Below are 13,746 nucleotides of genomic sequence, written 5' to 3' on the forward strand. Positions count from 1 at the left end.
CTGATTTTTTTTAAAGATTTTTTAAAAATGAAAATCCACTTAATATTAGCTATACATTCGATGGCACTCTTCTCTAAAACAGTGGATATACAGTTATATGATAGTTACATGTAATTACATTGTCTGCAAATGCAGTAAATGCAGTAAAAAAAGGAACAGGAAACTAACCAAATAAGGGCATGGGAAGGCACATGGGGAGCAGGACACACACAAAACATGGAACAGAGTCTGACAGAAATCCTCTGGTGTAAGCCAATTTAATTTAACAATGAATTTTAACTTTAATTGTAACTCAGTGGTGCAATGAGCTTCCCAACTCCACCTGGAGGGAGTGACCCACATTATTTGAGCCAATCATAAAACTAGCCAATCATAAATGCTTTATGTCTGCGAATTTTTTTTTTTTTTAATTTGGACTTGTGGACATGACTTTGGAGGGAGGAGTTTAGAAAGCCGTCAGTGTGGTGGAAGTTAACAAAATATCTTAAGTTAGCGAAGCAGCTAAAATCGCTGATTGCACCTTTAAGATTCTAAATAAAGTCTTAAGGCCTGTTCACACAGAGATGATAACAATAATTATACCCATAAAGTTTTAATAATTGCCTAATGCCTAGATAATTGTTTAAAAGTCCATAACCAAGCTAAAACAATATCAATCCCTGGAATAATTTTAAGGACATTTTTTCCTGTTCATGAACAATAAAAACATTGAAAGTCAGTCAGAATCCACTGACTTTAAAGAGCTTGAGCATTTAAAGTGACAGACAACATACAGTAACTGCAGCACTTATAATAAACAGAACATTATTGTCTGTAGGTGTGAATGCTAATATTGTTATCTGTATAGGTATCATTCTTAGTGTGAATAGGCCTTTAGGCTAGTAGCAAAAAACTTGCTATGAATTAAAGTAAAATCATTGTTAAAGGTTGATGCCCATAACTTTCCTTAAGAGACTGGTCAACCTTTCTTGAAAATGTCTAAAGTAGTTTTGTATTCTGCTCTCGGCTGCGCTCCGTCAGCTGTCAGTCAGCAGCACAAAGCACTCAGAGCGTCTGCATTCTGTGTGTCAGAATAACTGAGATGCTGCAGTGGCATCCAGATGTTGTTAATTAGATCTGAGAATCTCTGTTTCCTGCTGTGAGCACTGGTGCATGCCCTCTCCCTTCCTCCACGCTATTCTTAGACACTTGGGATGATAACTCCATTCTCTTTATGAGGCTGTCCTACTCTACTGATGATATTATTGAATAATATCCCAATTATATTTTTGTGAAGTTGATGTATGGAGGCTGTTGTTGTGCGTGTCTGGAGTCAAATGCTAATGGTGTACTGCAGCAGGCCAGACTGTCTATGTTTGTAGATAAATAGTCAATGTCTAAATGAATTGTTGAGAAAATGTGAAAATAATCACAGAAATATGAACTACAACAACTGTCGTAATAACTGTCTTCGGTGACGCTACTTTGAATTTGTGCACTAAATGTAAAATGTCTTATTCAGTCAGTAGATTCTTGTCAAGGCAATTATAGATTAATAATTTTTTTAATTGTATGGGTTTTTTCTAACGCAAACTTGAACTTTGGAAAAGTGCTATATAAATTATTATTATTATTATAGAAATTGGTCATTTTCTTTTTTCTTAAATTAAACTAGTGTTGTCATTTAGACATTGTTATTATTATAGAAATGTGTTACATTCTTTTAAAATGAACTTGAGCTTTGAAAAAAAGTTTTACATGTACATAAAACATTATTACTAAGTTCTAGGTCAATTTACAAGATAATTAAAATTATTTTAATGTGTTGTTTTTTTAGACATTATAAATTTATTTCCTGGCATAAATATAAAGGGCATGATTTTAATCTTACATGTAGTTTTAGATTGACTCTTAATATGAAGTGACAATCTTTGAAACAGAAGGGTAGAACATAATTTATTGATGCTGCAGTGCATGCTGGGAGGTCACAAATCAGCCACATTGTTCAATAGGAAATCATTTATTTAAACTAGTTCTATGAGGCTAGTTGGGACAACATTTGCAGAATTCTGCTGCAACTAAATATCAATCATTCGTCTACATTGTGCCTTTTCCTAAATCTGTCTATCTCTCTCTCAATCTTTCTTTCTCAGGTACCCATGTGATGGAGGGATCAGGCAGGATGCTGGTGACCGCAGTTGGAGTCAACTCTCAGAGTGGCATCATATTCACTCTGCTGGGAGCCGGGGAAGGGGAGGAGGAGAAGAAAGAGAAGAAAGGTAGGTGTAAGAAGGAAGAGCATCAAACGCCAACCAAGACACACCGTAATACTCAGAGAAAATGCTGAGGCTAGTGTAGGATGTAGTGAGAATGACTGCACATGTTGTGAGTAGCACTACCAGACAGTGGAGAATAGAGAGAGAGGGGGTGGGAGATCCTTACATAAGAGAGAGATGGGCTGGATATGAATGGAGGACCAGTGGGCTCGGAGCCTGCAGGAATATTTATGAATGGTAAGACGAGCAAGAGAGACAAGCAGAGCTCCACTTCTGCAAACTTTATGGCCCATGTCATGGGTAATTTAACCTGCAGCCAACAGAGAGGAGACTGGAGTGAAGGGAATAGAGAAGGATTAGGAGTTATATTGGAGGAGGCTGATTAATTGTTCAGAGAAAGGGAACGAAAGAGAGAAACTGAGAGAGGGAGAGCAAAGGTTGGATATGGGTGGATGAAGGATGAAGTGGCGCCATGTTCTGTTACTGTCCCACTGAATCGCTCTACATGTGTCATCAGCCACCGAACGGACTTAAAACTGCCTCACAATTGTCTTTTTTGCTTTTGCGAAAGTGATTTGGAATATTTATACATCTTTTCTGATACCCATAATTATAGATTAGTAGAATGCACATACAGTATGACAAATAATGTCAACAACCCTTTTTTATTCACTATTTAAGATTTGAAGTTATAATCTATATGAATGCATGAGGGATAGTGTATATTTAGTTTTTTTCACCCTTCAAAGATTTTTGCAGTCCTGCAGTGTGAATTTTTTAAATACAAATATTAAATACAAATATTCTATGTTGAATATTCAATTAACAGGAGGCCATAAAAAAATACATGTATAACAATTAGGGCTATCAATAAATTAATAAAATAATTACTCAATGTGTTGATTAATCACGATAACATTTTAGTTATTTTGTTGTTTTTGTCATTTTTAGTAGTTTTTTTTAAATATGTGTATATAGTTTTAATATATATGCATATTTCAGTTTTAGTTTAACTAAATTAAAAATAAATTAATTAAACTAAATTAAAACGATAAATGTTGCCTTGGCAACTAGCTTAAAAAAAAAAAAAAATTTTTTTTAGTTAACATTTATTTTATTTCAAGTAAAAAAATTTTTTTTTTTTTAGTTTCAGCTTTAGTTTTAGTTAACTATTATATAAATATTTGCTGAGCAAAGCCCCCAAATGGTGGTAATTCATAGACATTATATAAGAGTAACTCACTGAGTAGATCAATATATTGTTTGCTTAACAAAGTAGATTCACACTAGATGTTAGCTTTTATTCTTTCTACAGTATTTTTTTAATTATTGATCTACTCTATATCTCTGTCCGTTGCTCTGTATTTAACAGTTTTTCAGCATCTTGCCCCATGAGTGCTGTATTTTAGGACACTAAAAGTGAAATGTAGTTAAAACACATCTTAAGATCCCTCCGTTCTGTTCCATTCTGTAGCTTGTGAATCTTTGCTGATAATTAATCACGCTTAATTAACTAGATTACTAATTTACTAATTTAACTAGAATGTTGACAGCTCAAATAACTGTTACAAAAGAATTAGAAAACAATCTTTTACATGAAACAGAATCATCTTGCAGGAACATCTCACTGATGAAGTACTGTCAGTACTTGTAATTTCATATTAACAACCTACGTACATGCAGTTTTGGCTTTTTTTCAGTTTCCCTTAATACCACATGATCATCATTAATTTGTCTTTTTTCTTACTTCTACCACCACCCAATCCTAACAATTACCCACGATCCCCTTCCTCTACACCTGCACTATCCCTTTGTTTCGCTATCCAATCAGAGGACAGTAGTTACTCACTAACAACTATGGCCAAACCAAGTGGCATCACCAACGGTACGTAATCCACAGCCCTGTTGTTTTAAGTCCACTGGAGTTACAGATCACCTTCAGCATAGATGAAGTGACTACAATAAGCACTAAATAGAGTCAGATTAGCCCAGAATTGTGGCGGAGCGCATTCACAGGTTTAACATGTCATAGTTTAAGAGCTCAGCTCAATGTGTGTTTGCACTTGTGTGTCTGTTTCCATAGTTCTGTGCACTCTCATTTTCCCCACTCAAGAACACTGTGTGCCGTCTCTCATTCTGTCTCTGTCTGTCGCTTTTTATTCCCTTGTTCCCCCTCTCTCTCTCTCTCTCTCTCTCTCTCTCTCTCTCTTGGAGTCCAATCAGAATAAAGGTACCACAGGGATAGTAGAGTAGATGAATGGAGAGAATGAGGGGTTAATTATTTTCTTGTTGTGGAACGTTTATGTGGGCTCCTTAGTTACGCTGTTGCTATATGAGGATAGCAACAGGAAATATAATTGCTAATACCATGTATGCACACAACCACATACATAAAGAGGCAGAAACACACTCTTTGTGTAACATCACACTCGGGTTGCTCAACGGCATACATGACGACCACTTCCTTGCATAGTACATTGTAACCGTAGTTCATTGTTTCGGGTGTCGAGAAAAAGCACCCAAACACATTTTGCTGAATAGTGCCAGCTCTGTCGAACTCGAGAACTTGTTGTGGTCTGACTCTAACCGACGTCAATGTTTATGCTGTGCGTGTTCACATTTGTCTTGCTTTCCATCGTTGTGTGTCCAGTGTATGTGTGTATACCACTTTGGGTGTAAATATTCAGTGTGTGGCATGAAGGTATTCAGAGCTTTGAATGAGTCTCGTTCATGCCGGAGGCCTTTCACGATGCCTCTGAGTTGTGACACGACAGATTTGTTGTCCTTATGTAGTGACGCTAACTCATGTCCCACCCACCAGCCAAAAAGCAGGATGGAGCCGTTGCCATGGAGATGCAGCCTCTGAAGAGTGCGGAGGGTGGAGAAGTGGAGGAGAGAGAGAAGAAAAAATCCAACGTGCCCAAGAAGGAGAAGTCTGTACTGCAGGGCAAACTCACCAAACTGGCTGTACAGATTGGCAAAGCAGGTGCGTGGGACTTCATGTGGCCAATTACGAGGTGATGTCATATGGAAAGATAAATCACCTCACTCTGACACACTTACACTCTGCTGTGCTTATCCTATTGTCTTTTATTTTTTTATCCACATACAAAGCTATATTCAATGTTGAAGAATGTTACTTGAAGCAAAATGTTACTGTGACAGTGTTCCATTACTTCTTAAAAAAGTAACTATTTGTGCTAGATTTTTAGTGGAAAGTAACATGTTAAATTCCTTTTGTGCTAAATTTTCTCATTGTTAACTGAAACACTTGCTAATTATGTTACATTGTTACTTTTTATGGAATGTAACATTGTCTTACTTTTGGTACATATTCTCTTAATTAGTTGAGAGGAAGTGCTGATTAGTTGTATTACTTTGTTACTTCGTATGGAAAGTAAAGTTAAATTTTGTGCTACATTTTCTCACTGTTAACTGAGAGGAAGCCCTCACTAATTGTGTTACATTGTTACTTGTTATGAAATGTAACACGTTACTTTTGTTATATATTTTGGTGCTTTTGTTACTTTTATGGGAAGTAATGTGTTAAATTTTGTGCTACATTTTCTAACTGTTAACTAAGAGGAAGCCCTTTCTAATTGTGTTACATTGTTACTTTTTATGAAATGTAACACACTACTTTTGTTATATATTTTTTTACTGCTGTTACTTTTTTATGGGACGTAACGTGTTAGATTTTGTGCTACATTTTCTCAGTATTAACTCAGAGGAAGTACCAGCTGATTGTGTTACATTGTTATTTTCATGGAATGTAACACATTTTAATTTGACATATTCTTGCATTATTGAGAAGTGCTGACTATTGAATTTGCTACTTGTTATGAAAATTAATATGTTAAGTTACTTTTGTGCAACATTTTCTCACTGTTAACTAAGCAGAAGCACTAACTGAAAGCGAAAAAGTGAAAGTGTTGTGACAAGTATGGTAACCCATATTCGCAATTTGTGCTACCTTCAGGTTACATATCCAACCAATTTAACTTTGTAATGTTGTAACTTTTTATGAAAAGTAACATGTTAAGCATACATGTTTTCACGTACAATCACAATTGTTTATGATGCACACAAATAATTATCATAAAAAAGACAGAAATATTCCCCTATTTTTATGTTGCATAATAAATTAAATAATTAGAAATTAATCAGATATTGTACTGTAATTTTGATAAGTAATAATGCATTACTTTATTTGTTATTTATAGTCAATTGACTGACTATAGATGGATCTGCAAGTATCCTGAAGATTTATTTTATTTATTATACTGTTTTATTTGAAGGTCTTGTGATGTCAGCCATTACAGTTATCATCCTGGTGCTGTACTTTGTGATTGAGACGTTTGTGGTGGAGGGGCGGATCTGGTTGACTGAGTGCACGCCCATCTACGTGCAGTATTTTGTCAAATTCTTTATCATCGGTGTGACTGTGCTAGTGGTAGCTGTGCCTGAGGGTCTTCCACTTGCTGTTACCATCTCCCTGGCCTATTCAGTTAAGGTGAGAGAGAACAGGTGCACTGTGTGTGTGTGTGTGTGTGTGTGTGTGTGTAAACAGCAAATTAAATGTATTGTAGAGCTAACAGACTACATAAGCAAATTTGAACAAAATAAACACATTTTTCTCTGGATGTTTTTTCATGTATTATTTTTAGCATGTTTTGCTTTTGTCAACACAGTTTTTCACCACCCAAATCTTCTATTGCTGTTAATTCAGAAAATGATGAAGGACAATAACCTAGTGCGTCACTTGGATGCTTGCGAGACAATGGGCAATGCCACTGCCATCTGCTCTGACAAGACCGGTACCCTCACCACCAACCGCATGACTGTAGTGCAGGCCTACCTCAACGACCAGCACTTCCGTGAGATCCCAGACCCCAGCCAGATCAACCCCATCACCCTAGAGATGATTGTCAATGCCATATCTATCAACTGCGCCTATACCTCCAAGATCATGGTAAGAGATTGGATATCATGAATTAAAAAAAAAATGATAGAAAAGTTTATATCCAGCTAGTTTTAGCTGGTTAAGCCCTGGCTGAAATGGTCTTCAGATGGTCTAGCTGGACTCCCAGCTGAACCAAGTTACCTGCATGTAATCTGTTCATTTTACATATAAAACACACAGCAGGGTTTGCTATAGAACTTTACTATAAAAAATATGGTAGCACAATTTTAGGGTTACAGAATGAACTTAAATTTACTGTAAAAAACAAATGATGGTATATTCCATTAATTGATATAATGTTAATATTTCATCCTATTCTGTCTGTTTTGTACCTGTATTATATATTATATATATATATATTATGTAATTTACTGTAAAATTACTTAAATTGTCCCCTATTAAAGATTTTCACCATATATAATAAGTAAACTTGCTTGTTAACCAAATAACAGATAGTACCATACCTATATTGCTGCTAAAATTACAAAAAAAATGTACAGTTCTGGCTGAGAGACCAGCATGCCAGCTTTGTCTGGTAAGATTTATTTTTCAGGAGAGAAGCTCTGTTAGCCTATTAAGAATTTACTGTTGTACTGGCTTGTCAAATATAAATAGAAACGTCTTCAGTCCAGTTCTTTTCATTTTCTCTCCTCCGTGTCTCTTCCTTAATTTCAATTCTCTTTCAGCCACCGGATGTGGAAGGTGGTCTGCCCAAGCAGGTTGGTAATAAGACAGAGTGTGGTCTGCTGGGCTTCCTGCTGGAATTGAAGAGAGACTACGTCCCTGTGAGAGATCAAATCCCAGAGGAGAAACTCTACAAAGTCTACACTTTCAACTCTGTACGCAAGTCCATGAGCACTGTGGTGCAGATGCCGGATGGAAGTTTCCGGCTCTACAGCAAAGGAGCGTCTGAGATCCTTCTGAAAAAGTTAGTAAACCACAACAAGATCTACAGTAGGAATTAAAACCGTAACATTGTTGGTTGTCATTAGACACCTCTTTTTGTCCTTCCTGCTTTCTCTTCTACCTCAGGTGTTCCTCGATACTTGGTGCCAATGGGGAAACACGTAGCTTCAAGCCACGGGACCGAGATGAGATGGTGAAGAAAGTGATCGAGCCCATGGCGTGTGAAGGCCTGCGAACCATCTGCATTGGTTATCGTGATCTTCTCTGCGACCCCGAGCCTGAATGGGATAACGAAGCTGAAATTGTCACCGATCTGACCTGCATCGCAGTTGTTGGGATCGAGGATCCCGTTCGACCTGAGGTACAGTATGCAGTGAGAACATGTTTCCTGTATTCTTGGAATGCGTTTTCTCTTTTCAAGCATTTCTCTGCTCCTCCTGCAGGTCCCTGAAGCCATTCGCAAGTGTCAGAGGGCAGGCATCACTGTGCGCATGGTCACCGGCGACAACATCAACACAGCACGAGCTATTGCTGCCAAGTGTGGCATCATTCAGCCCGGGGATGACTTTCTGTGCCTGGAGGGTAAAGACTTCAACCGAAGAATCAGGAATGAGAAAGGAGAGGTTCGTGAAAATTGAATCTCAGACATCTCAGCGCCAAACCAATACAGACTAAACTGAATCATGAATGTCCGTGCTCTGTGTACGTGCATGTGTGTGTGATTGTGTTATAGATTGAGCAGGAGAGGATTGATAAGATCTGGCCTAAACTCAGAGTCCTTGCACGTTCCTCCCCCACGGACAAACACACACTCGTAAAAGGTAAAATACTCTTTCCTACTCATCATTCTCAAACTCGCTTGAATCTTACTGGACCCTACCATGTATGGTATGGGAATTATGTAGTGTCCAAAATTGTTAAACTTATATTATATTTATATTTTATATTTATATTTTAAATAGTTTTTTACGTTTTATAGATTTTTTTATAGATTCAAAGTTGTAACCCTTTGACTGCAGCTTTACACAAATCACAACAAACTGACATCTAGATTATAAGGTTTTAAGACCATGAGAAAGTTACACTACTGTTCAAAAGTTTGGAGTCAGTAAGATTTTTTAATGTTCTCTTATGCTCACCAAAGGTGCATTTGTTTTATTCCTGTCATGGCAAAGCTGAATTTTCAGCAGCCATTACTCCGGTCTTCAGTGTCACATGATCCTTCAGAAATCATGCTAATATGATGATTTGGTGCTCAAGAAACAATATTTTATACTTAATATTATTAATATTGAAAGAAATAATGCAAATATTAATATTTAAAAATGTCAATATACTTAATATTTTTGTGCAAACCGTGATTTATTTTTTTCAGGATTCTTTGATGAATAAAAAGTTCCAAAGAACAGTATTTATTTAAAATATAAATCTTTTGTAACATTATACATTTATTTACTGTCCGTTTTGATCAGTTAATCCATCCTAGCTGAATAAAAGTATTTCTTTCAAAAAACAAACCATTTTTTTTAACAGTGATGGAAATTCAGTAAAATGTGTCCAAATTGTTGACTGTTGCAGTAGTGTATTTACATTGTAAATTTGACACTCAGTAGGGCGCAACATACAGTCAATTAAAATGTATCAGACTGATGAATTCATGTTCTGTGGTGACAGTAGTTGTATTCAGTGTTTGGTCAAGGTTATGTGCTAGCTGGTAATTGTTTGCTGGGTGATGATGCCATTGTGTAGGCGTCATTGACAGCACTGTGCTGGAGCAGAGACAGGTGGTGGCCGTAACTGGTGATGGGACCAATGACGGGCCGGCTCTCAAGAAGGCAGATGTGGGCTTTGCGATGGTAAGCACATCTGACGAACACTTCCCTCTAATCTATTCATATTATTCGTCCTTCCATCCAAGAGGTAGTTGAGAGATGAGTAATGGTAGGAGATGAATATTGATTTATTAGAAACTCTACTTATATCATGTTCACCCAACAAGGGTGTATAATATAACACAGGAAGATCTCCGGTGAATAAAAGCCACTTTTCTCCAATGAATCTGATTTTGATGCATGTATTACAGTACCTAAATCTCTTGCTCTTTCTCTCTCTTGCCATCTCCAGGGTATAGCAGGCACTGATGTAGCTAAAGAAGCTTCTGACATCATCCTGACCGATGATAACTTCTCCAGCATTGTGAAGGCTGTCATGTGGGGGAGAAATGTGTATGACAGCATCTCCAAGTTCCTGCAGTTTCAGCTTACTGTCAATGTAGTGGCCGTCATCGTAGCTTTCACCGGGGCCTGCATTACACAGGTAGCACACACACACGAACCACTGTAATTTTAGTATTTTTAATATGCTATTATAGTATTTATTAATATTTTATTTTTAGCTTTCATTTTAGTTTTAGTGATTTTGTGATGTGTCAGTTTTATCATTTAAAAAAATATATCTATATAGCTTTAATTTTATTTCAGTTTTAGTTTTAGTAATTCATTGCTTCAACTTAAATTTATTTATTATTTTTTATGGAGTATTTTTAATTTATTTTATTAAATTAAGCTCAATTGACAGCATTTTTGGTACAGCGTTGTTTACCTCAAAAACATTTTTCTAATTGTCCCTCAAAAATTAAGGTTGTGGTGATGCACTTACAATTAAGTCCATTTTTGGAGGATTTAAAGGGGTGGTTCACTGTTTTTTTTCTAGGCTTGATTGTGTTTATGGGGTGCAGTCTAACATGTGTTAATGCTCGCATCTAGTGCGCGTCTAAACGTCCCGCCCCTTACCTCAGTGGCATGTGCTCCGGTTGTATTGTAAACAACTGCGTCGTTAATATCGCTTATCAGTTTGAGCCCGATTGAGAAGCAGAGGATATTATAGAAGAATGTGCAGAACCTGTGCAAGCACGGCTTTTAATGGTAGGCCTATGTTTTTTGTTTGTTGTTGTCTCATACTTTTAGATATGCTGTTATTTGTAAATGCTACTGCTTCATAACTTTGCAGATATTGTTTATGCTCAAACAGCAACATTACACACTAAATAATGTTAAAAAAGTGAAATCGCAATCAACCACCCCTTTAAAAGCAGAAATGTGAAGCTAATGTTTTTACAAAAACACTTGCAGTCATTTTTCTGTTAAAACGTGTAATTTTAGGTGCTCGTCATCTTATATTCGTCATATTAGAGTTTTAGGTGTCAGGTTATCTGTCATTTAAGTTGTAAAATTGGATATAAATTTACACAGAGAAGGTTAGTAAATATTTTTTTTACATTAAAATCATGTTAACACATTGTTTACATTTTATGGCTATACTATTGAAACAGTGAGTATTGTAATGTTGACTCATTCATTCACTCATTGTGAGTGCCTCAATGTAGCCCAGATATTATTATTTTTTAGAATAAAGGGGGGGGGACACGTTGAAATTAATTTTCCAATATTCCACAAGTGCTGTCAATTGAGCTTAAAGGGATAGTTCACCCAAAAAATTTTAATTCTGTCATTAATTACTCACCCTCATGTCATTCTATTGAACCTGGAATATTCCTTTAGAAGTTCTCCTGCATGACTTGTTATTGCTTAGAGCTCCTTTAGCATTTAATACTTCATTTACAAATGCAAATGATTTGAAACAACTGATAAGGGAGGGCTAGTCTCGCGTAGCCAGACCTTCAGACTGACGGCTGAAGGTCTGGAATCCATGGCAGCTTTCATTAATCACGACTGCTTTCTTCTTTCGTGAGGGGCTTTGGCGCCACGCATCTTTGTTTCCAGGCGGAACATTAAAGAACGCGACACACACGTCTCCCGGAAATCCTGTATATTCAACCAATCCGATGATGACTTCGAAACGCCTGAAGTGTTTCCACTTTTGTGTGCCATATGTGTCAGACGTTTAGCCAATGGTCCGTGGGCGTGACGTCTGAGGCTGAGACTAGGGAGGGCATTTTTATACTCAAAGAAAACAAAAATAACGACTTTATTCAACCATTATATTGCCATTTTGGAGAGTATCCACTGAATGCAAACAGCGTATGCTATTCTGTGTCAGCTGCGCCACACACCATGCATTTTCTACGTTGTTTACGCTTTAATTTGAATGAAAACAATGTATCCGCGTGGCGCAGCTGACACAGAATAGCATACGCTGTTTGCATAGCTTCCATGTTCTCGTAGCTTCGTAAAATGAATCTCCTTGCTACGTTTCTGGACCTTGATCGTGGTAATTACATTGCTGTCTATGGGAGGGTCAGAGAGCTCTCAGAATTCATCAAATATCTTACATTTGTGTTCCGAAGATGCACGGAGGTCTTACGGGTTTAGAACGACATGAGGATGAGTAATTAATAACAGAATTTTCATTTTTGGGTGAACTAACCCTAGGGCAAGGGAATTTCACTCACTTCAAACATTGCGTCCCTCCAAATCTACTCCTCAGATGAGTGCCGTTTGTCTTAGCCTGTAGTGTTGCGGTAAGTGAGAGATGGCCACTCTAGATCGCTGATAGCTCTGTGTCATGCAGGTTAGGAGAACTGACTGCATTGCACCTCTCAAGCTCATAGCAAAAGGAAGGAAGCTATAATTAAACCAGCCACTGAGCCTTCTGCTGGAGACTGGTGGTACTGCACACACTTCACTGGCCAAGAGCGTAATTCAGTACCTTCATCTGCAATCTCTGTGTGTTTGTGTGTAGGACTCTCCACTAAAAGCAGTACAGATGTTGTGGGTCAATCTGATCATGGACACATTTGCCTCTTTGGCTCTTGCCACTGAGCCGCCCACCGAAGCTCTGCTGCTTAGGAAACCCTATGGGCGCAACAACCCCCTCATCTCGCTCACAATGATGAAGAACATCCTGGGTCATGGAATCTATCAGCTCGTCATCATCTTCACCCTGCTGTTTGCCGGTAGGACAGAGAGTTCAAGGATCAATATGTGTTATTTTGCATTATTTATAAGATGAATAATAATAGTGTAGCAGCTTACAATTCAGACTTAACATAATAGTCTCCGATAAGTGGCATATACTTACAGGGCTGTACGTTAACTTTTTTTTCACATAGCACTGGTGCTACAGAGGTTGAAAGTTTTGTAGCACAGGCCAAAAAGTTGTAGCACAAGTATAAAACGTCTGTTATCATGTCTGAAAACAAACACAAGTAATGGAGTTCATCACTTAAACTGGCACTGATGTTCCATACAGAGCACAAAAAATACAAACCATCACAAAAATTGTTTTAGACAAAGTTTTCTTAATTGGCTAAAAATGGAAGAGTGCAGAAACATAACACCTCTTACACCTTAACAAAATATAAAATAAAAAACAATGGCAGACATTTAGGCAAAGTTAGCAAAGATAAAAATCTTTGTCATTATTTTATCTTTGTTATTAGAAAATAAGAACAAAGATATACATTACAAATACACATAATATACAAATAAAACAAATAGTGCTTTATTTTTCAGGTACAGTGTTCAGAACAACTTGAAACTGAGTAAATGATGACAGTGTTTTAAGTTTTGGGTGAACTATATCCCTTTAAAATCTCATTTAATGCCAGGATCTCATAATAGCCAACTAGTGCACATGCTTTATCTTTAACTATTAACGTTA

At 37.0% G+C, this 13,746-nt stretch overlaps 1 protein-coding gene across 3 annotated transcripts in view; it reads left to right on the plus strand.

Moving 5' to 3' along the window:
• Positions 1-13,746, plus strand: part of atp2b3b (ATPase plasma membrane Ca2+ transporting 3b) — a 61,558-nt gene that overhangs the window by 27,659 nt on the left and 20,153 nt on the right. For all 3 annotated transcript variants that reach the window (XM_016465044.1, XM_016465046.1, XM_016465045.1), the window contains exons 6-16: positions 2,133-2,258; positions 5,077-5,241; positions 6,554-6,768; positions 6,985-7,227; positions 7,905-8,146; positions 8,251-8,485; positions 8,568-8,747; positions 8,858-8,945; positions 9,874-9,980; positions 10,249-10,440; positions 12,826-13,039. In XM_016465044.1, coding sequence (XP_016320530.1) covers positions 2,133-2,258; positions 5,077-5,241; positions 6,554-6,768; positions 6,985-7,227; positions 7,905-8,146; positions 8,251-8,485; positions 8,568-8,747; positions 8,858-8,945; positions 9,874-9,980; positions 10,249-10,440; positions 12,826-13,039 — 2,007 coding nt within the window. The remainder of the gene's footprint in view (positions 1-2,132; positions 2,259-5,076; positions 5,242-6,553; positions 6,769-6,984; positions 7,228-7,904; positions 8,147-8,250; positions 8,486-8,567; positions 8,748-8,857; positions 8,946-9,873; positions 9,981-10,248; positions 10,441-12,825; positions 13,040-13,746) is intronic.

This window comes from Sinocyclocheilus anshuiensis, unplaced genomic scaffold (genome assembly GCF_001515605.1).
Source record: "Sinocyclocheilus anshuiensis isolate Anshui unplaced genomic scaffold, SAMN03320099.WGS_v1.1 scaffold1053, whole genome shotgun sequence".
In the NCBI taxonomy this organism is placed as follows: domain Eukaryota; kingdom Metazoa; phylum Chordata; class Actinopteri; order Cypriniformes; family Cyprinidae; genus Sinocyclocheilus; species Sinocyclocheilus anshuiensis.